Source organism: Microcaecilia unicolor, chromosome 8 (genome assembly GCF_901765095.1).
Source record: "Microcaecilia unicolor chromosome 8, aMicUni1.1, whole genome shotgun sequence".
Classification (NCBI taxonomy): domain Eukaryota; kingdom Metazoa; phylum Chordata; class Amphibia; order Gymnophiona; family Siphonopidae; genus Microcaecilia; species Microcaecilia unicolor.
In genome coordinates this window covers 180,754,865-180,779,898 of record NC_044038.1, presented here as the reverse complement: position 1 = coordinate 180,779,898, position 25,034 = coordinate 180,754,865, and the positions used below count along the sequence as shown (strand labels likewise).

At 44.4% G+C, this 25,034-nt stretch overlaps 1 protein-coding gene across 1 annotated transcript in view; it reads right to left on the bottom strand.

The window, feature by feature from the left end:
• LOC115475339 (actin-binding LIM protein 3-like) overlaps positions 1-24,830 on the bottom strand; it is a 73,639-nt gene extending 48,809 nt beyond the window's left edge. The window contains exons 1-5 of the mRNA XM_030210973.1: positions 24,749-24,830; positions 18,353-18,493; positions 6,011-6,194; positions 2,215-2,327; positions 655-781 (exon numbers count right to left, since the gene is read on the bottom strand). Of these exons, the coding sequence (XP_030066833.1) occupies positions 655-781; positions 2,215-2,327; positions 6,011-6,194; positions 18,353-18,493; positions 24,749-24,815 (632 nt within the window). The 5' untranslated portion in view covers positions 24,816-24,830. The remainder of the gene's footprint in view (positions 1-654; positions 782-2,214; positions 2,328-6,010; positions 6,195-18,352; positions 18,494-24,748) is intronic.
• Between the last annotated feature and the right edge of the window lie 204 nt (positions 24,831-25,034).

The window sequence follows — 25,034 nt, the reverse complement described above, 5'->3', positions numbered from 1 at the left end:
AAAATTCGCATTGCTCTCCTCCACCTTCCACCCTCCCCTGTGATGACCAGATCTCTCTTCTCCTCACAGTTATGGCATAACCCAGCGCCATAACCTTAAGAAGAGGTAGGAAGACAAATCCGCTCATTGAAGGGGAAGGGGGGTGTGGTGGAGAGTGGAGGGTGGAGGGGAGCAATGCTGGTTATTGTGAAGAGCACGGTGGAGGAGAGAAATTGTGCCTCCATTAATTGCCAACCCTAGACTGCAGAAAACCTAGTGTTTCTAACAATAGCAGGGTAGGTGTATCTTAGAGCCTGATATTCAAAAAAGGCTGAGCTCATAAATTTAAGCTTCTAAAGTTCTCTCTGTCTACCCCCTTTCGTTCTATGAGCCCTCTTTGCAGAGACTCCCTTCCATTGTAAATTTATAGCAATGAGGTCTTTAAATGTCTCTATCATATTCTAACAGTTTTTCTTAGGCCGTGGCTTTTCTGCTCTGGGAGAGAGGGATAGGGGCACATCCTGAATTCCCTGTAAGCTTTTGGGGGCTGAGACCACAATGCTTAACCTCTTTTCTCCAAACTGGGACTAAGAGATTCCGGCCATAAAGGTTATCAGCATATCACCTCCATGCAGATATGGAACCCACCTACCAATAACCTGTGGTTGTACTCACTTGCTGATGTACTCCCCAGTCAGAATAACACTGCAGGTCTGGCACTTGAAACAACTGACGTGCCACTGTTTTTCCAGGGCTAGGAGTGACTGTCCATGCTTAATTTCTTCCTTACAACCAGCACAGTCTGAAAAATATCAAAGCAATATATCTATTCACAAATTATAAAAAAGAAGTGTTACCCCCCCCCCCTCACTCCAGAGCACCACACTGATCACCATCACCAAAAGAAAGCAACGCTACACCCCTATCTGAGCTCTCCCACCACCAGGGGGCAACACTGCACCCCTTTCTGAGCTCCCTCACCACGAGTGTCACAACACGGGTGCGAGAGCCACGATCACAGGAACGGGGGCGGAAGCTGCGATCGCGGGAGCAGACATGGGAGCTACGGGAAGACTTAGTGCTGCTCTGTCCCTACCTGCTGCTTGCACGCCGCTTTGTCTCCAGGCCTGGACCATCTCCCCCACAATCTCTTGGACTCTGGAGAGTTTGGGCTCACCACTTCCCCCTGTGGGCATCAGTGGTTTGCTGCCTCTTTCCTCTCGGGGTTCACGCCTTCAGAAGCCTTTCTCTCTGACATCAGTAGTGACGTCAGACACCTTCTCCTTCAGGTGGATTCCTCCTGAGTTCGGAGCCTCAGCTATGACCCATCTAGAATAGCTTCCGTATTTGCTATTTACTCTAGTCCGTGCCTGACTCTTAGCCTGGACCTGACGCTCCTCTGTCTGCTGCCTGCCACTGACTGCTCACCTGGACCTGACGGTTTTTTCTCCTTTGCCTGTCCTCAGCTTTCGGTTTGTCACCTGTGTTACCCTGGTTCCTTGATTAGCCCCCAGACCCTCTCTAAGTCCTGTTGGTCACCAGAAACTAGGGGCTCAACCACTGGGGAACGGTGGCTGCAGCAGATGAAGCTCCTGGCTCGTTGACTGTTGATCCTCCGGACCAGCGCAAGGGCTCATGTGTCGGGACACTGAGGGCAACACTGCACCCCTATCTGAGCTTCCCCACCATCTGAGGGCAAGACTGCATCGCCATCACAGCTTCCCCCAATCCTGACAGCGTATTGGCATCACAGCCCCCCCTTCTTAGTCCCTCCCTGAGATCACTGCTTATCCATTGCCCCCTGACAGCAACATGTCTCAATCACCACCAGACAACACCACTATGTTTTTACCATTAGAGAGCAGCACAACGTCTCAACTGAAATTGTGTTTCAGTTGTGTATCTGTCACAGCATGACTATGATCGAACAGGACATCACGCAATCTTCATCCATTCCGACCCTCCACTTATACCTCATATGATCACTATACAACTTTGTATTTGTTATCCACTGACTGGGCAAACGCCTTTGACGGTACTATGTAAGCCACATTGAGCCTGCAAATAGGTGGGGAAATGTGGCGTACAAATGCAACAAATAAATAAATAAATAAATAAATAAATTTCCTTTGCATCTTTATGCAGAGCGGAGGGACACAGAGGACCCCTTGTTCCTCCCCTTTCTACTGCTGCAAAGAGAAGCAGAGTGCACAGGTCATGTCATGAACAACTTACGACTTGGTCCATGAACCTTTATCGGTTTGTTGCTGACCAGCAAGTGGGAGCAGTTTTGGCAGACACAGTCCTTCCCGCTGAAGGTCACTTTGTCTCCAATGGGAAACGGCTTCCTGAAAACAAGAGAGACAATTATGCATATTCACGAAGGAAAGTCCTGACCAATCAGGAGAGGGCAGGTTACAAGCTAAAAAGATTCCTTACTTTCACCAGGGCTGCCAAAGGGGGGGGGGGGGCAAAATTCCCCAGGCCCAGCCTCCTAGGGAGGGCCCAGGCAGGACGTCAGGCCTTGCAAGCTTCTTCCTGCCTGTCTGCCCTGTTTCTTCCCAGTCTGTCCTCTCCTACTCCTTTGTGCCACCCAGGACCCGGATGATTGCATTAATGTGATATCACACCCACACACACGCACCCACTCACAAGGTACACACAGACACACACCACTCACACCTTCACACAGTGGTTTGAATATAACAGGATCACTGCATCTCTCCTTATAATTATCAATTAAAAAAAAAATTAAACTAGCTAGTGAAAGCGGAGACAAACACACTAAGGAATCCAGTGCATTTAGGCAGTGGCGTAGCGAGGGCTGCTGCCACCCGGGGCGGTTCACCACTGCACCCCCCCCCCCCCCGGTGCAGCATGACACCCCCCCCTTGGCGCATCACCCAAGCCCCCCCTCGGCGCATCAACCCCCCCTCGATGCATCACCCAAGCCCCCCCCCGAGTGCATTCTTGCCTGCCGTGTGCACGCTGCTGGGGGGGGGGGGGGTGTCGGTTCCGCTGGTTCCCTGCTCCCTCTGTCCCGGAACAGGAAGTAACCCGTTCCGGGGCAGAGGGAGCAGGAAACCAGTGGAGCCGACACCCCCTCAGCTGCGTGCACCCGGGGCGGACCGCCCCCACCGCTCTGCCCTTGCTACGCCACTGCATTTAGGTAACTGCGTAGCTCCTGGAAGAGGAGCTGGTGACAGGATCACCAGCTTCCTTTAAGTTCTGTAGGCAATGTAGAGGACAGGGTTAGTGCAGGGGTCTTGAGGACAAACCTTCAGCCTTCTGCCCCCTCTCCTTAACTCAACCCCTTGAGATTCTGATAATTAAACTCAATCATGATTATCCGAACATTACCCTTCCGCCATATTTATACATACAAAGCAAATCTTCATATTTAAATGTGATAATGTGTGTGCAGTGAAGGCAGTTTCCAAAAGTCATGTAACCTAGTAAATGAGAACAGATAAAGAGACTTGTCTGGTCCTTTTCGTCTGCTCTTTGCTGATTGCACCCCTTGATGCCTTTGTTTAAGGTTGTAGCTGGCCACCCTGCCTGCAGGTAACAGAATATGCTGATGAATCCTAGGGTTTGTCTGGCCATCAGGGTCTATTGTTTTGCTTCAACCTTTGCTGGTCTTTGCCACTCCTCAGGAGCTGCCACCCTAGGCCACTGGGTAGTTTTGCCTAGTGGTTAAAAGCCAGCCCTGATAGTAAGTGATATCTGTATCCAGAGGAAGAAGAGAAGACTGTAGGGACAGTGGCCTGATCAGAAATTAAAAAAAAAAAAAAACCCAAATAAAAATATATTGAGAGACAGAGGTGAAAAATCTCAGATAAATTGAAAGGTAATAAATAGAAATAAATCAAAACATAGAAAAGAAGATATATTTTTTTAAATCAACATTTTAGAGGAACAGGATTTTACAAGAACTTCTCATAATAAACTCATTTATAAGATAACTAATGTAGTTTGGGCCTCTGACAGATAAAAACTGTCACAATGGATCATTAATGAAAGAAAAGGAAAGCAAATCCTATTTCACTGAGCTGCTCAGTGTCCCTGATAGAAGAGAGTAAGAGAGACAATCATATCAATTTGCAAATGTGGTAGTGTAACATTGTGTTAGTCTTGAGTTTCAAACGTTGTGTATGTTGCTAAATATTTTTTTTTATTCTTTGCCAGGTTGGTGGGTAATAATTATTTGATTTTATTTATACCTATATGTATTGGATGATCACTGTTCCTTTATTTGTTCTATTTGATTTTTAGCCCTGCTTCTCCTCCCTACTTCCGGGGTATGGAACTGGGTAGACAAAGAGTCCAACAAAATCTCAACCCAGTAAGGAAAAGGGATTTCTTTCTGTAAACCTCCTAAGGGTTGGTCATCTTGAAAGGACCTGTACATTTATAACATCTTCAAAGAAACCCTTTAGGGCACCAGCAGATGTGCTAGCGCCCCCCCCCCCCCCTCCAAAACAGCAGGTGCACATAGGAGATCTCGGGCAATAGGGAGGGTTACAGAAATTTAGAGACTATTTTCTCCCCCAGTTTCTCTTTTCCTTTTGCAGTTGTGCTCTTGTGACTAGGGTATACCTGCTGTAACCAGACACTAGAGTGATGTGTTCGTTGGTCTTCTGTGGCCCAGGTGGAGTCATGAGCTGAAGACTTTATATCATTCACCAGCAATGGGACTCTCACATGGGTAAAGTATATAATCAGCACATTCTCATGGACACATTGTAACTCCGTGAATGAATGGCTGAATTGTCCCTGGATACATTGTTTAGTGCTGCCTCTTGCTTCTAGGAAACTCTTAGACCTCTTTGTTATTGTCAGACCTTGCCAGTTTGTCCTATCTTTCTGGTTTCTGATTGTTGATTTCCATCGCTTCTGCTCCTGCGGGGTCACCACAGCTGAAACGTTGCTCCTGGACCCCTCTGAATTTCATTTTATTAAACGCTTCTCCTGTGGGTGACAAGGTACACACAGCTGTTCTATCACAGGCCTGAAATATCAGCATGAACAGCTGCAGACTCTGCCATCACCGAAGGCCAACCCTGGCATTAGGTAACCTAGGCACCTAGTGTGGCAAAATATCAGGGGCAGCAATCTTTCCCACTCTCCCCCGTCCACAGTCCAGCTTTCCTCCATCCTCTGTCACCTCCCTCCCGCTCACAGTCTGACTTCTCTTTTTCCACTCCCCCATTCAGCAAGTCTCTTTTTCTCCCATTAGTGTACTTTCAAATTTGGGTTCACTTCTAAATGTTGCCGGCAGTGGCAGGCAAGTTGCACACTTGCCTGCAGCTGCCCCAGAAAAGTTCCCTATGAGAATTCCTGCCCTGCCAGAAACAGGAAGTTGTATCAGAGGTAAGGCTTTGGGAGGGGGGGTGCAGGTACATTGAGGGGAGAAGGGGGACTAATTGTGGGTGAGGGAAGAGGAGTGGAAGAAGAAATGCCAGACTGTGGGTGAAAGAGAGGGAAGAGGAAGAAGGGGGGGGGGGGGGCTGGAGAGAAGGAATGATGCTGGACAGGAATTAGAGTGGAAAATTGAGATGATGGGGGGGGGGGGGCAGTTTTCAATTAACCACTTATCTGGTAAGTTGCTTTTGGAAATTGACTTCATTATGTATGTATAGAGATATTTTCACAAAACAAACTTTAAAATGTAAATGTATGATGCTCAATTATGCAATTTATTTTAGAGGATTGTTCTGGAAGGGCCTAGAGGCTTCAGAGTTAATTGGGGGGGTGGGAGGAGGCTGAAGGTTTCCCTGGAGTACCTAAAACCCATACACTGTATTAGACATTGTATTCTGTGTTATGGGATCCTGCAGGAACCCCTAGAGATCTGCATTAGATACAGTGGAAGATAATGTTTCCTGTGTTGTGGGATCCTGCAGGAATGTTGTCCCAGTTTTCTAAGTTCTATTTTACATAGTAGTGAAGAGTAATAAGAACCTCATGCCTCTTCCTAATGATGAGGGGGGACATGACGGCACCCCAGGATTTTGTAAACTGAACCCACCTACACATGCTGCAGACAAAGCACTTGGGGTGGTAGGTTCTGCCCAGCGCAGAGATGACCTCGCCTGTGATAAAATTCCTGCAGCTGTCGCAGCGCGTCCCGTACAGCTGCTGGTAATCCTGAGTGCAGACGTACTCCCCATTCTTGAAGAAAAACCCCGACTTGGCCAGGTCACAGCCGCACACTTTAAGAAGAAAAAGTGATGAGAAGAGTCACTCAGCAAATTAAACAGCACAAAGAAAACAACATCTCCTGGGAGGTCCTGACCCACCCTTTCAAAGTCCCTGTGCGGTTATGGAGCACTTCAGCCTGACCCAGTCTGTGCCCGCCGGGTCTGAAATCAGTGATCCACGAACAGGCAAATGTTCAGAGCTTTCACACAGCACATCTGCCTCCTATTTAGATGTATTTATTTAGATTTGGCTGACCCTTTCTTCCTATGAAAGCAAACATTCCCTCTACAGTTTTCATTTCATCAGCCCTTGGTGCAGGACAAAGTTCACCCTGACATCCCCTGACCCTGTCCCTTCTATATAGTCAGGGTCTGCATAACCACTAGGCAGACCAAGCAGTTGCCTAGGGTGGCAGCTTCTAAGGGCAGGAAAGAGCATCTGCTACAAAATCTCAAAGAACCACCAGTGTGCAGGGAGGGTGAGCGATTTTCAGACAGTCTCTTTGCCCAAACAAATAGCTGTTGCAAATTGCCCTTAGTAGGGATAATTTTAAAAAGCATTTTTTGTGTGTTTACATAAAGGTCAACTGTAAAATTGTGTAGCCAAACATGTGTACAGGTGGGGCACACAGTCAAGATCTTGTACACACACTGTGTGTAAGTGTGCCTGGGGACAGTTTTGGTGTAGCTGGTGCAGAGTTTCAACGTATACATATATTATATTTTATAAAAGAAGTATGTGCTTACATAGGGATGATTCCGTAATAAGACACCTTCATAATGCGGGTAGTGAGTGTCTTCTATATGGACAGGGCTGCCGAGACACAGCCGGGCCCAGGGCAGAACCGGACCACCATACGCCGCTGCTCCCTCCCTCTTACCTTTGTCTCTGCCTTCAAGGGGGGAGGGGCAGGCCCGGTTCAGGCAAGCCTCTTCCTGCCTGCCTGCTCCCACTGTCTGTCCTCTTCTGCTCCTGTCCATGCCAGGATTTAAGTCCCGGATGATTGCATTAAATTAACGCAATATCGTGCTAATGCAATCATCCGGGTCCTGGGTGGCACGCAGGACTGAATGCTTAGTCCAAGGCAAGGATCTGATTTCCTGTGATAAATGTATGCACATTGAAACCCTCATAAAAGAAGTACATGAACTAAGAGATGACTCAGAAGCATCTGTGCCAACCAGAAATTCATTCCAGAGATGCATGTTGAAACACTGGTGACCTCTAGCAAAGGGAAAGGAGATCTAATGGAGAAAGAGGACAGCTGGACACACATTACCAGATCCTACAATATCAACCCCCCCCCCCCCCCCAACTCCATCTTCTGTTGAAATGAAGAATCAGTTTGCAGCCCTGAATGTAGAAGAGCTGAAAACATCTCAAGAACAGGAGGAAACTACGATCAAAAATCCCAAAGCCGCTGGACTGGTAGCCAATAAGAAAAGAAAGGTAGTGGTGGTTGGTGATTCTTTTCTGAGGGGTACTGAAACGCCCATCTGCCAACAAGACATGATGTCTAGGGAGCTGTGTTGTCTGCCTGGTGCCAAGATTCGAAACGTAACGGAAAGTTTGTTGAGACTCATCAAGCCTACTGAACTCTATCCTATGCTGCTCATCCATGTTGACACAAATGATACTGCTAGGTATCCTACTGAACATGTCAAGCAGGATTTCATGGCCTTGGGTCAGAAGGTAATGCACCTAGGTGCAAAGGGAAGCTCACATATTGGAGCTGAATGTGTGGCAGCGTGGATGGTGCCAACGTGAGCGCTTTGGCTTCCTTGACCATGGGATGATTTTCCAAGAGTTACTGAGCGGTGATGGTGTTCATCTATCAAGGAACAGATGAAGTGTCTTCAATTACAGACTGGCTAAAGTACTACAGAGGGCTTTAAACTAAATTGACTGGGGATGGGTGAGAAAAGCCCTAAAGTCATTAATAACCCTCAGAAGGGCAAAACATCAAATACCTTTATAGAAAAGGGGGAAAAAAGAGTAAAATCTGGAGAGCCTTGTATACCAATACCCGTAGTATGGGAAACAAATTTCTAGATTTAGAGTCTGCAATGATATAAGCCAATTTGGACAGTGGTGGTCCAGAGATGTGGTTCACAGAGAACCATGACTGGGACATAGTTATACCTGGCTAGGACAGGATAGGAAAAAAGGGTGGAGGAGTGGCATTATATGTTAAGAATAATATTAAAGTGACAGAATTGCAGGACATATGGGGTAAGGAAGAAGCACTGTGGGTTAAACTGGTAAGAGGGCAAGGAAAATGTATTTACATTGGTGTAAAATATAGGTAACCTTCACAGTCAGAAGAAATGGACAGAGATTTAATTGAAGACAAAACCTAAGCGTTCCTTTGTAAAAGGGGCCCTAAAATATTTATACATGGATCTTTACAGAATAGCGCTTAGCGGCATGTGCACATAAATCCAAATTGTTACCAATTAGTGCTAATTGCTCGTTAGCGCCCAATTACTGGCACTGATTGGTTCACTGCCTATTTATTTCTACATGCATCTCAGAACAGCACATAAATTTCGGCACCATATATAGAATCTGAGGGTTAATGTTTAAACCTATGATGTTCAATTGTGTGTTTTACAGGATTGATTTTTTTTTTTTGGGGGGGGGGGGGGGGTTCATAATTGTTGAATTGAATTACCCAAATCATTTCATGGTCCAGCTGATTCCTTCACAGCCTTTAGGTTTTTGATGTACAGCTACTGAGTCGACCCTTCTCCTCCTCCCAGGCAACCCTGCCTTCACAGCTCTCGGTTCCAATGACCACAGTACTGGCCTATTTACTGGCTCTGGAGCTCATGGTTACACTCTTGCCGATTCAGGGACCACAATTAAAACAAAGCAGGGAAATAATATAATTTAGCCTCATTTATTTTCTCGGCTTGCGAGGGTTTCATCATTCTCCCTGGGCCCGTTAGTAAATCCCTCCGGTACCTGCTCTGAGCTTGAAGGCAGACGACTCAACTGTTTACAGTCTGACCCAGCACTTTACTCTTACCCAAAGAGCACATTCAGACGATGTATCCAAATCAGCTTAGTATCACATCCCGAGTAAAATCATTCTTTCAGTCCTTTTGGTTTTCATTGTATACCATTGATATACCACCTTTCACATAAAATCCAAGTGGTTTACCAATATAAGAATACATAAGGAAAAGAACATCATAAAATGACAGAAAGTACACCTACACCAAGATCTCACATAGGACATACACTCACTTCAAGAAAAGTTCTATGTCACTCTCCAGAGCCCTAATGGAGCTGCAAAAATGCTTTTGAAAAAGCCAGTGTTCACCTAAACGTTATTTGGAAATTTCTTCCAACAGGGAAAACAAGACTTTCATTTCATACAGGTTTCTAAAAGAAAAGAGGCCTGGAAGGGCAGCAAAAGAACCTTCCGGTTTCCTCCTCAACCTGAGGAATTAGTGTTTCTAGTTCTGAATTGCTGAAGCTCTAGAAGCTGTTTATTTATTTAAAACTTTCTATTCCACACTATCACATGATCCTCCTAAGGGTTGGCTGCCACTGCTTTTTCTTGTCCTTTGTAAATATCCTTTTTTTTGTTTTGGACCATTGGAGAATCCTGCTTCTGAAGCTGAATGCACTTTTCCCTACCAGCAGTACTTGACCATAGATCTCTTGCCTTAAACAGTGGGGGCCCTGGGAAGGGGGGGGGGGGGGGAGGCTTGTGCTGTGATCACATTATAGAAGTATCTAGAGGCTGAACTTAGGTTTTCCATCTATAAAAAGGTGCACTTAAAGTCTGCCTGGGAATAATCCTTTACATAACAAACTGCTGGAATCTGTAATAATATTCCTTATTGGATTCGACAAATCTCATCTTATTTTCTTTTTCGAAAGGCAGTTAAAACCTAACATAACATAAAAGTAGCCATACTGGGTCAGACCAATGGTCCATCTAGCCCAGTATCCTGTTTCCAACAGAAACCCAAATCGTGGCAACATTCCATGCTACAAATCCCAGAGCAAACAATTGCTTCCCCATGTCTGACTAAATAGCAGACTATTAACTTTTCCATACCTTTTTTAAATCCAGATACGCTAACCGCCGTTACCACTTCCTCCGGCAAAGAGTTCTAGAGCTTAACTAGTAGTGAAACAATATTTCCTCCTGTTTTAAAAGTATTTCCATGTAACTTCCTTGAGTGTCCCCTAGTCTTTGTACTTTTCGAATGAGTTAAAAAAATCAATTTACTTATACTAGTTCTACACCCCTCATCCGTCTTTTCCAAGCTGAAGAGCCCTAACCTCTTTAGCCTTTCCTCATATGAGAGGAGTTCCATCTTCTTTATAATTTTGGTCACTCTTCTTTGAATCTTTTCTAATTCCGACCAGAACTGAATGCAGTACTCAAGCTGCAGTTGCATCATGGAGCGATACAGAGGCATTATAGTATTTTCGGTCTTATTCACCATCCTAGCATCCTCTTTGCTTTATTCACTGCCACAGAGCAAATTTCAGCATATTATTTGAAATCAACAGTTGTAAATCTAATTCCCTCGAATGTGAAAGTCTTGCATCCCTAGGGATAAAGGCAAAATATAAAATGCATAATAGACTGGAATCAGGGGGCCTAGATGTCACTGCTGTAATTGGACTTCCTCCTTGTAGGGGCTGTGAACACTGTATCTACATCAACCCAACGGAATCAAAGATCTGACCTGGGAGATCCCCTGGCAGTGCAAAATACTGGCTCAGCAATTTTGTTTCTTGTAAGTGTCAAGTTCAGTTATGTAGAAAAAAAATGTTCATTCTGGTAATTTAATTCGGGAAATGCATGCTCAGAGCAGGTCCTGTGAAAGGAAAACTGAGAGATCAATCACAGGAGTGTGAAGAAAGTAAATTGGAACGTGTCTGTGTTTGTACCCTGAGACACTGTTCTTTCTGTGTCCTCTCCTGTTACAGATCTCGGATATCTGTTATTTTCCCACACATACCACAGGAAAAAAAATTCACATAAACCTCACTGCACACAACTGTGACCAGACCAAGTGTCATGATGAAAGTTTCCACTTCAGCTATCCTGCTCTTCTGGTTGCCCCTAGCAACCCTCTGCTTATCAGAGATACCCTGTCCATCCATGAAGACGTAACTTCATATTTCCTTTTTAACACTTCCCGAGGCAATGATATCCACAGTCTTGCCAGGAGTAGGTTATTCAGTGGAACCACCTGTAGTGACAAAATCTTTCTCAATACTGTGCATCTCCATGTCAACTTTCCGATTTTGAATCACAGCTACTTCCCCAGGTTAGAACTGGATCATCAGCAGAACATAAGTGGTTCTGCTGTAAGCCTGGTGCTCCTCAAGAGTCAGGAGGTGGCTAAATGGAGATTCCCAAAGGCAGAATCCCATGATTTATCAGGAAATTCTGCTTTCTGCCACTGGTAGAGTCCATTCCTGTGGGTGTCATCCACAACTGACTCTGTCAAAGACTTTTGCAGGCTGTTACCCAGTTTTCCTTGTCACCAACACTGCAGCTGTGACAGAATTCTTTGAAATTTCTTCCAGGAGGGGGGTGCAGCCATGTCTGCTGCATTCTGTCTTGGGTGCATGAAAAGGCAGCCATGGTAACAGATCATCCCAGCAATTCCTCAGTAAAAGAGCCACAGAAGATCGAGCAGGTTACTCTGCCGCTAGTCGTACTGAGGATCTCGAATGCAACAACGCTTTGTACACATCCATGTAAGCTGATGTTGAGAAATCTGACAGTAGCAATATACATTAATCAGGATACAATTATGCAGAATCAAAACCTGTCATCAACTGGGACATTTCTGACCCCTCTAATGAGAAGCCTGAAGTTAGAAATCCAGACGTTGTGGTAAAAGAAAAAAAAAAAAACACAGACACAAGAACAGCATTATTAACAGAATTGCCAGTGCCAAGTGATACTTCTGTACTACATAGATTGTACTACATAGATTGGGTGGCAATGCCGGTATTTGGAGAATAAAACCGGAGCAGGGCGGATTTCTATGGTCTACGCCCTGATCGTGACTGAATAGATATGGATGGGCTGGAGTGTAAATTTTAAGGGGCTTTGACGTTAGCGTCAGAACTTTTAGAACAGGAACAGTGCTGGGCAGACCTCTACGGTCTGTGCCCTGAGAAAGGCAGGGACAAATCAAACTGGAGTATACATATAAAGTATCACCAGGTAAAATGAGTTTATCTTGTTGGGCAGACTGGATGGACCGTTCAGGTCTTTATCTACTGTCATTTGCTATGTTACTATACATGTGGAGAGATAGAAAATCCTTGAATATCAACAAATGCATCAGAGACCAAGGACGCAGAAAGGTGGATGCCACCAGCCTGGGATATTACACCTTTGGAAAAATGAAGTGTTGAGGTGAGAGTCAGTAGTAAATCCCGGACACTGAGATCATAGTCCACATCCCCTGGTTTAGGAATGAGGTTCATTCCTGTCATGAAATGTGCAAAGCCAACACTATCCCCCCCCCCCCCCCCCCCCCCCACTATCCACCTCCAGCAACACAACTGGTGCTGCAAGATAACTGAATTCATGTGCAGGAAACAGATAAAAACTGAAAAAAAACCCCACAATTTAAAAGGCTCAGATCATAAAAATGTATAAAAGTGTTCACAGTATTCTGTAAAATTGTTTTTAAAAGAAGGTGACCTACAGATTAGAAAAATGGACTATGAATCTGGAACTACGGGTTAAAATTCTGTTTCTGCCACTGAAATTTGTTACAATCTTTGGTCGTCATTCTCTGATTTCACCTCGGGTACTCACTTAAGACTGTAAGCTCTGTGGGGAAGGGACTCATTGTGCCTGGATGTACAGGCACTTCATACATGTTGAAATAATACAAAAATTCATCAGAAATTGGGAAAATATGAAAAACAGAACAAGCTGATAAAACACAAGCTGTTGTTATAACATCTGCGCTATGGAGAGAGGCTCAAGTTAGAAGGGCTCCATTTATCAGCCCTTATAATTATACAGTGAAGGCTGGGGCAAGTGATAAAAGGAAAATGCCATTGCCAAGTGCCTGAAACTGCCCAGGAAATGTAATAAAAGGAAGGTGGAAAAGGGCTGAGAGCAGGACGTATCATGACTGATTCCTCTCAGTATAGAGAAAGCAGGGACTGGGACTTGGATTTATAGATCCCATTTGCTGGGCTTGTACTCTACAGTAACAGACAACCAGATATAGAAGTAGTCCTCAGTGTCCATTCTGCTTCATTCCCTGTACCTGAATGCAATTTGCCCTCAGTTACCACTGACAAAAGACATTCAATTGTAGGGAATTAAGCCGCTCCCAGAAAAAAGGAACTCTATTGTTTAATCCTACCAAAATAATCTAATTACTGAAATAATTTAAGCAGCTGTTAGGATAAACAAGATCATTAGGCGAACAACATTTTCTTTTGATGTTTGTTCTCTGCCGCAGGTGCAAGGCTGTGTTTAAGGCTCCTTCTGACACACAGGTTGCAACAGCCATGGATCAGAGATCAGAAGGGGGGGGGGGGGCATTCGCTTAATCCAAATCCAAAAGAAAACAAGACTATCAGAGAAGCTCGTTGGGTGACGCTACGTACATTATTTATAGGGTGAGAGAAAGCCTGTGTTCAGGTAGTTTATTTGATAAAGGCACCACAGAGGTCTCTGCACCTTTAGAAAATAAGTATTCAACGCCAGCTCCAATAACACACCGATGCCAACACAAATGTATACATTTACCTCCTAATTCTATAACTTGTGGGCTCAAATTTTTGATTTGCATATGGCTATATGAAAATTGTAGAGTGTCAGTTCTGCACATAGCTTAATTAGCTCTTGGGAAATCAGCATCCAGGGGTGCTCCTCTTCCTCTGATGCTCTGATTCTCCTCCCCCCAATCTTCTCCCTCATGTGTGCTGCCAGTTCATTTCCCAGCCAAGCGACATGTGTGTGAGTTTGGCATGAATAGTGAAAGTGAGCAATGCCCTGATGCCGGACCCCACTGATGCTCTTTTCCAGCCTGCTGCTTTCTGTCTGTTTCCTGGAGTGAGACTGGAAGTTGCACAGCTTTCACAAGTCCTGAACAAGCAATCCTTGGACATGCACCATAGGTCTGTGGATTAAACAATCAGCTCTTCTTTGAAACCTTGCTGGAGCTCCTGTTTGATCAGGAAGTGTGAGAATCTACTCCCTGATCCCAGGAAACAGCTCTGCACCCAGGGGCAGATGTTTAAAGGTGCTGACTAATATGCACATTGTTCTGTGTGAGACACAGCTGGGGGGGGGGGGGGGTGCAGCCCTAACATTTACTGTGTTGCTTACAGGAATACTTTTTAATTTGTTTTTAATTATGGAAGTAATATTATTAAGAGTGCATGCTTTTTCGGAAAGAGTGCCCCCCCCCCCCTTTGCAAACAGTGCACGGTATTAATGACATGAAGAAAACTACAATTTCAGGCTTTTTCTGTCATTTCAGAAAACAAAAACCTAACATGCAACAGCATGGGAAATGTCTTTTCAAACAAGTGCACGTCCCTAGTGCAGGCCAGGTCTGGGTGAATCTCTTCATAAAGGCGGTTAATAAATCCCAATAAATAAATAATACCGACTAGTCCATCTGCTCCTGGTCCACTGCTCATGTTTATTGTGCTATTTCACAGTGAGCTATAAGAAGGGTGGGACCAATATGCAAAGTGAATTAAACAGCTGCAGAGGGCTCCTGGCCAGTTAATTCACTTGTCTGGGGCTAAAAGAGAATATTCAGAGGTAACGTAACCAGATAGTGCCACTGAAAATGCCAGGTTAGTTTCCAAGATGAAACCGGCTATTTTGTGGACACTCTGGGGGTGGAGTCAGCATTTAACCAGTTAAGCGCCATATTCAGCACTTAACTGGCTAAGATACCACACAAGTCACAGTCTTGTCTTTAAGCAGTCCTTCTTAGCTAGTTAAGGGGCCCTTTTACAAAGGCACGGTAGGTTCTACATATGTGCAGCGCATGCCAAAATGAGACTACCTCCAGGCTAGCATGCCCCTCCCCCAGTGGTAATTTTGGATTTGGCGTGTGCCCATACTTCGGGCAAATTAATTTTTTATTTCCTACTGCACGTGGTGTTTCCAGTGTTAATCAACAGTTGGCATGTGCCAACCAGACAACGCATGTGTAGCGCCTGAGCCCTTACCACTAGATCAGTGGGTGGCATTAAGGGCTCAGGCTGTAAATTGGCATGCCCTGGTTTTAATTTTACTGCAGATCCTTTTCCTGGCCCATTGAAAAGAACACCCTTTTTCCCAGACACGGTAAAAACTGGCCCAGCGCACACCCAAAACACGTGCCCATATTACCGCAGGCCACTTTTTGTTGCAGCTTAGTAAAAGGACCCCTAAATATTGAATATCACATTTAACCAACTAAATTTAAGCTGGCAGATGCTCAATGCTGGAGCCTGGTATGGCCCAGCATTGAATAACTGGGCATGAATCCATCGGTGGTCAGCAAACAACTGAGTGCCGTTGACCGAATATTTGCCCTGATAAATCAGACTTAGAGAAGTGGACCAAGGATGATCAATAGATGCCACAACTTTCCAGAAGGCTTTGCACATATTATTTATTTATTTATGCATTTGTATCCCACATTTTCCAACCTGGTGGTAAGTTCAATGTGGCTTACAGTAAATCAGACAAACAAGTTTCTAGATGTTTGAGATTGATGCAAACACCCACAGAAGGTGAGCTCTCCACAAAGAAACCGACGATAGGAAAAAACACACAGTGGATCCAAGAAAAAGTCCTCTCACAGTGGGTGTCTTCCTGAACAAGGTCTTTATTAGCAGTAACAGAATTGGGTCAATTCTGTTACTGCTAATAAAGACCTTGTTCAGGAAGACACCCACTGTGAGAGGACTTTTTCTTGGATCCACTGTGTGTTTTTTCCTATCGTGAGATTGATGCAAGCCTGGTTCGGTTTGTTCGGTGATCATGGTTGTGGTGTGATAGCCGAGATCTCCTTGGTTATGCGGTTTCATCAGAAAGAAATTTCCTAAATACACGGGCTTTGAGATGTTTTCAGAATGAAAAATAATTTTTCTTGGATTTTAATTCTTTTGGTACAGAGTTCCAAGTTTTGGTGCAGACGCATGTGATACTGGTTGTAAGTGTAGATTTGTATTTTAGACCTTGGCAGTTAGGATAGTTGGGATATATTACAGAATCAGCTTTTGGGTAAACACTGTGTCAGCTGGATCTTGGATTTATTTAGTAAGTGATGGCAGATAAAGACCTGAACGGTCCATCCAGTCTACCCAACAGTGACATTCATTATCAATTCTAGGTTATTATATGCTTGATCATGATCTTTCTTCGGTGTTTCTGGAACATAGACCATAGAACCTTGCCCAACTCTGTCTTATGTTCCAACTGCTGGAGTTCTATATATCACAAAAACAATACAAGAGATACTTTTTATAAAGTATGAACTAGCCAGAATTCTTTTATGCTAAAGAGGCGTAAGGAGGAAAAAGCCTCAAGAAGCTCCCAGCATGATACAGCTATGGGAGCAGGACTGCTTCATCGTTGGCTAAAAACTTCCTCTATAAAACGTTATTATGCCTCTCAAAATTTAGCAAAAATATATCAAAACAGAATTCAGCCTTTGTCAGATCAATAACACTTGCTCAATAGTATGAACAGAAAGAGTTCAGTGCAGCAGCAATTAGCAAAAACTTAGCTAATTTTTTGCTTCCTCTTTCGGTGCTTCCTTTTCCACAATCACGACCCTGACCTATGATGGGCCAGCATTTCCTTAGCCTGCTTCAGGGTCTGGTGGCCAGTGCTCTCCACAAGTGATTTATCAGGAAATTCTGCTTTCTGCCACTGGTAGAGTCCATTCCTGTGGGTGTCATTTGGGCACAACTGACTCTGGCAAAGACTTTTGCAGGCTGTTACCCAGTTTTCCTTGTCACCAACACTGCAGCTGTGACAGAATTCTTTGAAATTTCTTCCAGGAGGGGGGGTGCAGCCATGTCTGCTGCATTCTGTCTTGGGTGCATGAAAAGGCAGCCATGGTAACAGATCATCCCAGCAATTCCTCAGTAAAAGAGCCACAGAAGATCGAGCAGGTTACTCTGCCGCTAGTCGTACTGAGGATCTCGAATGCAACAACGCTTTGTACAGTCCTGCTTCCATAGCTATATCAGGCTGGGAGCTTCTTGAGCCTTTTTCCTCCTTACGCCTCTTTAGCATAAAAGAATTCTGGCTAGTTCAGACTTTACAGAAAGTATCTCTTATATAGTTTTTGTGATATATAGATTAAATTGAAGAGATCACCCCCCTGTGTTGGGCTTTAGTCCAACTGCTGGAGTTGCTATTAAAGCTCACTCTAGCCTATCTGAATCTGTCACGTCATTTGCGGCACACAGACCGTAAAAGTCTGCCCAACACTGCCCACTCCAGCCCATCCTAAATCGGATTGCTATATGCAAACTCTGACCTTACAAGCCAGCCCAGCACCGGCCTCAGTTGATGCAGCCAGGGCTGTCATCTAAACACCACTTGACATGCAAACACATATGCAGCCTTTTACATTTTGTTTTTATACCATTCATTTCCTAATTAGAGATCCTCTGTGTTCATCCACTTGGTTGTTGGGTTTGTTTGGTGAAAGGTGTGTGAACTGCCTTGTGATGCAGCTTCTTCTCAGTTACCTGAGGCTCTGCTTTCCTATAGCATGTTGACACATCGCTACACATTCAAAGCAGGGGCGTAGCCAGACTTCAGCGGGAGGGCGGTCCAGAACCCCGAGGTGAGGGGGCACATTTTAGCCCCCCCCCTAGCGCTGCTGACCCCCCCGCCGCCAAGTTTCTCCCGCTGCCGCCGTCACCGCCTACCTTTGCAGGACATCAGAAACAGTCAGAACGAAGCCTTGCGCAGGAAGAAGAGGACCTCGGCTGGTGGGGGTTGGGGTCCCCCGCCAGCAAAGGTAGGCGATGGCGGGTTGGCAGCGGGAGGGGGGGTCGAGAGGGTCATTGGCAGGGGGGTCCAGGCCCCTGTGGCCCCACGTGGCTACGCCACTGATTCAAAGGGACTAATACAGTAACCACAATACTGAGCTATAAGCTGAAAGGAAAGCCAGTGTCTTACCTTGGCAGGTGAAACATTTAATGTGGAAGTGGTTGGTTTGGACTCGCACAACCTCCCCTTTACAGGTGTCTCCACAGCGATAGCACTGGATGGTCCTGGAGCCCCCCTGGGCACTGTACTGGTTCTGCTGATAGGGAACTGCTGGGAAGGAGAGACAGACAGACAGACAGACAGAATCATTATTGGCAGGGACGTTTCTACATGGTTGGTTATGGGAAAGGATCACATCAAACCTAATTACTAATAACTGAGGTTTAACAGTAAAATTACATATTGTAAAGAGTATGTAGGACAGGCCCCAAAGGAACCCTGGGATAGGCCAGAATACCCCCGTTATAGGCAGGCATTCCCCAGGAAAAAACTAGAAATAAAGAACTACAACTCCCAGCATGCCCCAAGGGAGACCGGGGATAAGAGAAACTATGTGCATTCCCAGGAGTCTCCAGAGGAGGGCCGCAGGGGAAGGAATAAGGCTGATTCTCCAACCTGGTGGAAGAGGTGGTGGAACAGGTGGGTGGAGAAAGAAGAGCCACCAAAGAGCTTTGATGAAAGAAAGGGGGAGCAGCTGGGAGAAGGGCGGGGCGAGGAGAATATGGATTGGGCTCCTGAGGAGAGAGAGGGAGAGAGTGAGCCTTGCCCTATGGAGTTGACTGAACCGGAGAACACCCTGGAAGAGCCGATGGACTTTTCAGCTCTGGCTCAGCGAAAGCCAAGGAAGTAGCGGGGCCAAGCCGGGTCATGCGGGAGGAGGTCAGGTAGGAGTATGACTGACCAAGAGGGTGGGACCCTAGGCTTTGAGCCCGCGCAAAGCCATTACTGTGTTTTGAAAGCCTGGCTAAACTGAGCTGTGTTTTGAAAGCTTGGGCCTAAAATTGAACTGTGTTTTTTGGAAAGCCTAGCTGGACTGAGCTATGTTTTTGAAGCTTGGCTAGAACTGAACTGTATTTTGAAAGCCTGACTAAACTGAGCTGTGTTTTTGCAAGCTTGGCTAGAACTGAACTATGGTTTTTTTGGAAAGCCTGGCTAAATTGAGCTGTGTTTTGAAAGCTTGGCTAGACCTGAACTGTGTTTTTGAAAGCCTGGCTGAACTGAGCTGTATTTTGGAAAGCTTGGCTAGAACTGAACTGTATTTTGAAAGCCTGACTAAACGGAGCTGTGTTTTTGCAAGCTTGGCTAGAACTGAACTGTGTTTTGAAAGCCTAGCGGGACTGAGCTGTGTTTTGTAAAGCTTGACTAAAAGTGAACTGGGTTTTTGGAAAAACCCGCTACTCTGAACAGGGTATTTTTTTCTTTTTTTTTATTTACTGCTACTCTTCCCCAAGAGGTAGGGAGAGGAAGCAGCTGTGGAAGCCTGCACTGGGAAACTAGCAGGATTGAGAAAGGTGAATGATAACCGTGCTTTGTTTTGTGTTTTGGTGCCACAACGGAGGGAAGGAGGGAAGCCCCTCCTAGGCAATAACAAGCCTCATTGTTCTGAGAGAAAAAAAGAGCAGTACTGGAAGGTGTTCTTCAGGTTGTGGAGAGCTGCAACCGCTGAGGGAAGAGGATCCGCTTTACAATATCTTAACATTGATAACTTCCTCCTAAGACCATTCCTACATGCAAACAGCGACATTCACAGAAGTATGCTGTCTGCACATGTAAATATGATTTCAAAAAGCTGATATTTACACGTAGAGATCCATACCACACAGACATTTCAAGGGGGCGTGGTCTGCGTGTGACACGGGCAGAACTAGAATCTACACTTGTATTCCTCATTTTCCAAAAGGAATACATGTTCTTGGGAAAACTTTCTATGGCAGTTTTACACCATGCACCATGTGCCTGTATTTCAGTTTTGTACTGTGTTTCCTGCAACAAAAAATTTTTATGAAAGTATATTTTTTATGTGATGTTAAGATTCAAATCCTAGGCATGTAAAGGATGTCTGAATCTGAAGACATGTTCCCCCCCCCCCCTCGTTTACTAAGCCATGCTAGCAGCTTCCATGCGGCAATACCGACACAGCCCATTCAAAGTGAATGGGCTATGTCAGCATTAGTACACGGCAGTCACTAGCGTGGTTTAGTCAACGGGGGGGGGGGGGGGGGGGGGGAGGGGGAAATAGTTTTGCAATTTAATTTAACTTCAGCATTTAGATTCTGCATTACCTTTCAGCTCAAGGTGGATTAAAAATATAAAAAAAAACCATTACATTATGCTTCAATTGCAACTTTAAAGGTACTTACATATCCCATTAATTCACAGAAACTAACAAGTATTTTTTAGAAAGCCAAGTTTTCAAATGCTGTCTAAACATTCAACAGAAAAAGATCATTCTAAGCTGATTCGAAAGAGAATTCCACAAGGCAGGTCCATATCCTAAGATGATTTATATCCTATGATGATTTTACATTTTGTATTGTGCAAGGACTTGGCAAAGCTAATTGAATTTCAGTCTGTGATCTTAAACATCACCCTGGGACATAAACATTCACAAAATGGCACACATAACCTGGTGCAACTCCATATAATACCTTAAAACTTTAAACTCTATTCTCACTTTTAAAGTAGAGAGGTGTGGTAGCCGTGTTAGTCCACTCTTAAAGGTTATCAATAGAAATCAAACAAAATAAAACATGGAAAAGAAAATAAGATGATACCTTTTTTATTGGACATAACTTATACATTTCTTGATTAGCTTTCCGATCTGACGAAGAAGGGCAACCTTCGAAAGCTAATCACTTTTAAAGGTAACCAATGTTTTTAAAAACTCTATATGGAGTGATGTGCTCAGAATAAGTCCTTCCCCAAATTAATTTCACTGCCACATTTTGCAAAACTTGGAGCTTACGGATTTGCCTATCAGGTAAACCCAGTAACATAACATTCACATAATCCAGGTGTGATAAAATTAATGCCTGCGTAATCAATTTCAAATATTATGCCTCTAAAAATTTGTAGATCCATCTAATTAACCTTATATTATAAAATACTTTTCGCACCATCATATTAACATGAGATTCCATAGACAGTTTAGCATCAATTATCCCTCCTAATATTTTTATTTCTGGGGATATAGAGACAGTCGCACCAGTTAAATAGTTGCTTGATATAACTCAGCATATTGTCCAGATTTATCTTCAGTGCATTTTTATCCATCCAATATTTCACATTCTTAAAATCTTAATTTATAAAAAAGAGCGTCTTTTGCTATGAATCCTTAATTAGGAATACTAACATAATATCATCCACATAAATAAAATGCATAATACCCAGTCTTCAGCTGGTAGGGCTTGAGGATCCCCGCCAGGTCAAGTATTAAATTAAACAGAGACTCACAGAAGGGACAGAAATTATTGGGGTATGTTCTTAAGTTTATTTCATGCCATGCAATATGTGCTACCAGAAACATACATGCACCCTGTGTAACATGTAACTGATAGAGAAAGAGAGACTGGAAGGACAGAAATTCCAGTATATGAACTTCAATCCAGGCAGCTAAATGCCTTCATTATCGAATCTAATCCTCAGTTATTGATGTGGAATGAACCTGTTATTCTAATGGCAAAGTGTAAAAGGATTCCACTGGGTTAATCCATCCTGAAACAGCTGTTGGAATGTCCTGCGGCAGGCGTTTATAGCCTGGATCCGGTTGGTTTTCAGCCAAAGTCTACACAAGTCCAGCAGCACAGAACAGAGTCTTCCGGAGAAGATCTCCCAGAGTGTGCAGTTAGGGTCCTATTTACTAAGCATTCTTCCCAAAGACACAAAATTGGAGAAAATCTTTAGAAAATAGGACCTTCCCTTCCCCCCCCCCCCCCCCCCACCTCTCTCCACCTTCCAAAGCTGTGTCTGCAGAAGAGCCTTCTGAAATTTCAGCAGGCAGCTCCACAGTCACATGTCTAGTTCCACTGCAGTTACCACTGGTGGGTGCTGATAGCAGTGGCATAGGAAGGGGCCCCACCCACATTGAGCCACCCTTACTATGGCTGGTGGGGATCTCTAAGCCCCACCAGCTAAAGAGTCCTCCTGGCCAGAACATTTTGAAGCTGGGTAGCTGATGGCAGAATTCCCCTTCCCGCACATGTGTGAAAACTGAACATGTATGAGGGAGCCTGTGGGGGTGGTAGCAGCCACTCTGAGACACTGCCACCAGCTACCCAGCCTTGAAGAGTTTTGCCTGGGAAGGAGTGCTGTAGCTGTTGCCAGCATGCTTGCTTTAAGTACGGGACGTGTGTTTTTTAACCTCCCCTTTTATTTCCTGCCCCTGAAGCAGCCTTGTATAGGCGAAAGGTGGCCACTTTGGGCTATTATCAATAAAAGCATTTTTCCTTAATCTCCTGTGATCTACTTTCTTTCTTCGTTACTACTAACTGTGGATCCCACTTGCCTCTCGTGTGTTGATAACGTTACACGGTTTCCCCTGGATTCCATATAGTGTAACTTAAGGTGTGCGTGCAAATCCAGTTGTATTCTGGATTTGTGCATACAACTTAATTAGTTAACAAGCCAATCAGCACCAATAATTGCCACTTAACAAGCAATTGACTCTAATTGGCATTAATTAGAATTTACACAACAGATCCTGCTACACAACGAAACCAAAGCTTGCAATGGCCATAACACAACTCTTCCTCTCTATGATTCCAAATGTGTCTGTAACACATGAACCTTATCCTACCACACATCACACTGTATTTGCTCTTTACCGGACTGGGCTAACGCCTTTACGGCACCATGTAAGCCACATTGAGCCTGCAAATAGGTGGGAAAATGTGGGATACAAATGTAACAAATAAATAAATACACGCAGAACTGTCAAAGTGTATAACGTAATGCGTGTAAATTCTAAGTCTCATAGTTAAAAAGGGTGTGTGGCCATGATCGTGGAATGGGTGGGTCTTGGGCATTCTAAAATCTATGTGCATTGTTATAGAATACACCCAGTCCATGCCTAATTTAGGCTTTGGGATTTACACAATGTTTAACTTGGTGTAACTGCCCGTGACTAAATTTAGTTCTGCAGATGGGCACTTGGTGTATTCTATAAACTGTGTGGAAATTTAGGTTTATTCTATTAAGTAAGCCTAAATTTATAGAATGCACCTAGGAGTATTTTGTTTCAGCGTCAATGTTTTTAGGTGTGATATATAGACTTTAGTCCTTTATGTGCCAGGAGTTCATAGACAGAAGATTTTGCTATGTCTGCATCAGCTGATTATGGAACGTAAGATATACTGCTTATCCTGGAAATAAGCAGTAGATTTTCTCCAAATCCATGGAAATACTTTTAAAACAAACAGGAGGGAATATTTTTTCACTGAAAGAACAGTTAAGCTCTGGAACTCAGTGCTGGAGGATGTGGTAACAGTGGTTAGCGTATCTGGGTCTACAGAAGGTTTGGAGAAGTTCCTGGAGGAAAAGTCCATAGTTTGTTATTCAGATGGATATGGGGAAGCCACTGCTTGGCCCAGGACTGGTAGCATAGATTGTTGCTACTAATTGGGTTTCTGCCAGGTACTTGTGACCTGGATTGGCCACTCTTGAAAACAGGATACTGGGCTAGATGGACTATTGGTCTGACACAGTATGGCTACGCTTATGTTCAGCCTCTGGTGGTTGGTGTACAAGAAAACTATACTGTCCTCAGATTGAGAGGCACTATTGGAAGGAATGACGAGAGATCATTCCCACCCTGTGAAGACTTTAGGCATAGAGTGAGAGGCAGGAGCAGCTTTTAGGATCAGAAGAGGGCCCAGGATGCTTCACTAAAATGGTTTTTCATTAAAATTAAATAATTTGATTTTATTTCAGTTCATTTTAAAAAACAAAGTTAAATCAGACAGGAAATGTATCTCAGGTTCAGGAATGTTTACTCCGGACATTTCTCAAAGAGCACAAGAATTATCTCTGTAGATCATCCCCTCAGTGGGATAGAAGAACACCTGGGCAGATGTTGAAGCAAGGACCAGTTTAGCTATTAGAATTCTGCACAATAGGTCAGATAACCTGAGTGAGCTTAGTGTTCACTGCGTAGAAATATGTCCTGTGTTCATTGATTTGCCACTGCTAAGACCCCAAATTGGTGATGCAAAAACCTTGCCTTACCAAAAAAAAACAAAACTTGAATTAACAGCTAGATACCACTGTTGCTATAAAGATAACATTACGTTCATACAGAAATAACACTGTGCTATTAGTGAAATTGAGCCTTACCAGCCTCACAGTCATTCTTCAGTTCCCCTGTCCATCCTTCTTCTGCCCCCACACCCTTTGCATACAGAGCAGATAACCCTGCTCACACACCTAAAACGGCTGCTCACCTCCACCGCCAACTGCCCTCCTAGACTTCATTTTCTAAGAGGTAATGGACAGTTAAATAAACATTTAATCCAATGTGTGCAAATTTACCCATCACATTTCTCAGCTTCCCGTTGCCAGGGGACAGTCGGTATCCATGGAAACATGTCGTCAGCATCCCCCTGAGCTGACAGCAGAGGGTGCTGGAGAAGGAAGGAGGATGAGAGGAGAAAAGCCATTAGCAGCAGTGTTATCCCACTTCAGTGACTTCCTTTAGTGTGCATGGAATGCTTTGCTTGATTTAGGATTAAACTAAGAGCCATCCAAGAATTTGCAGGATTTCTCTGTTCTGTTTGCTTGAGATCTGGTGTTAGCTGAGTGGTATTAAGCTGGAGCT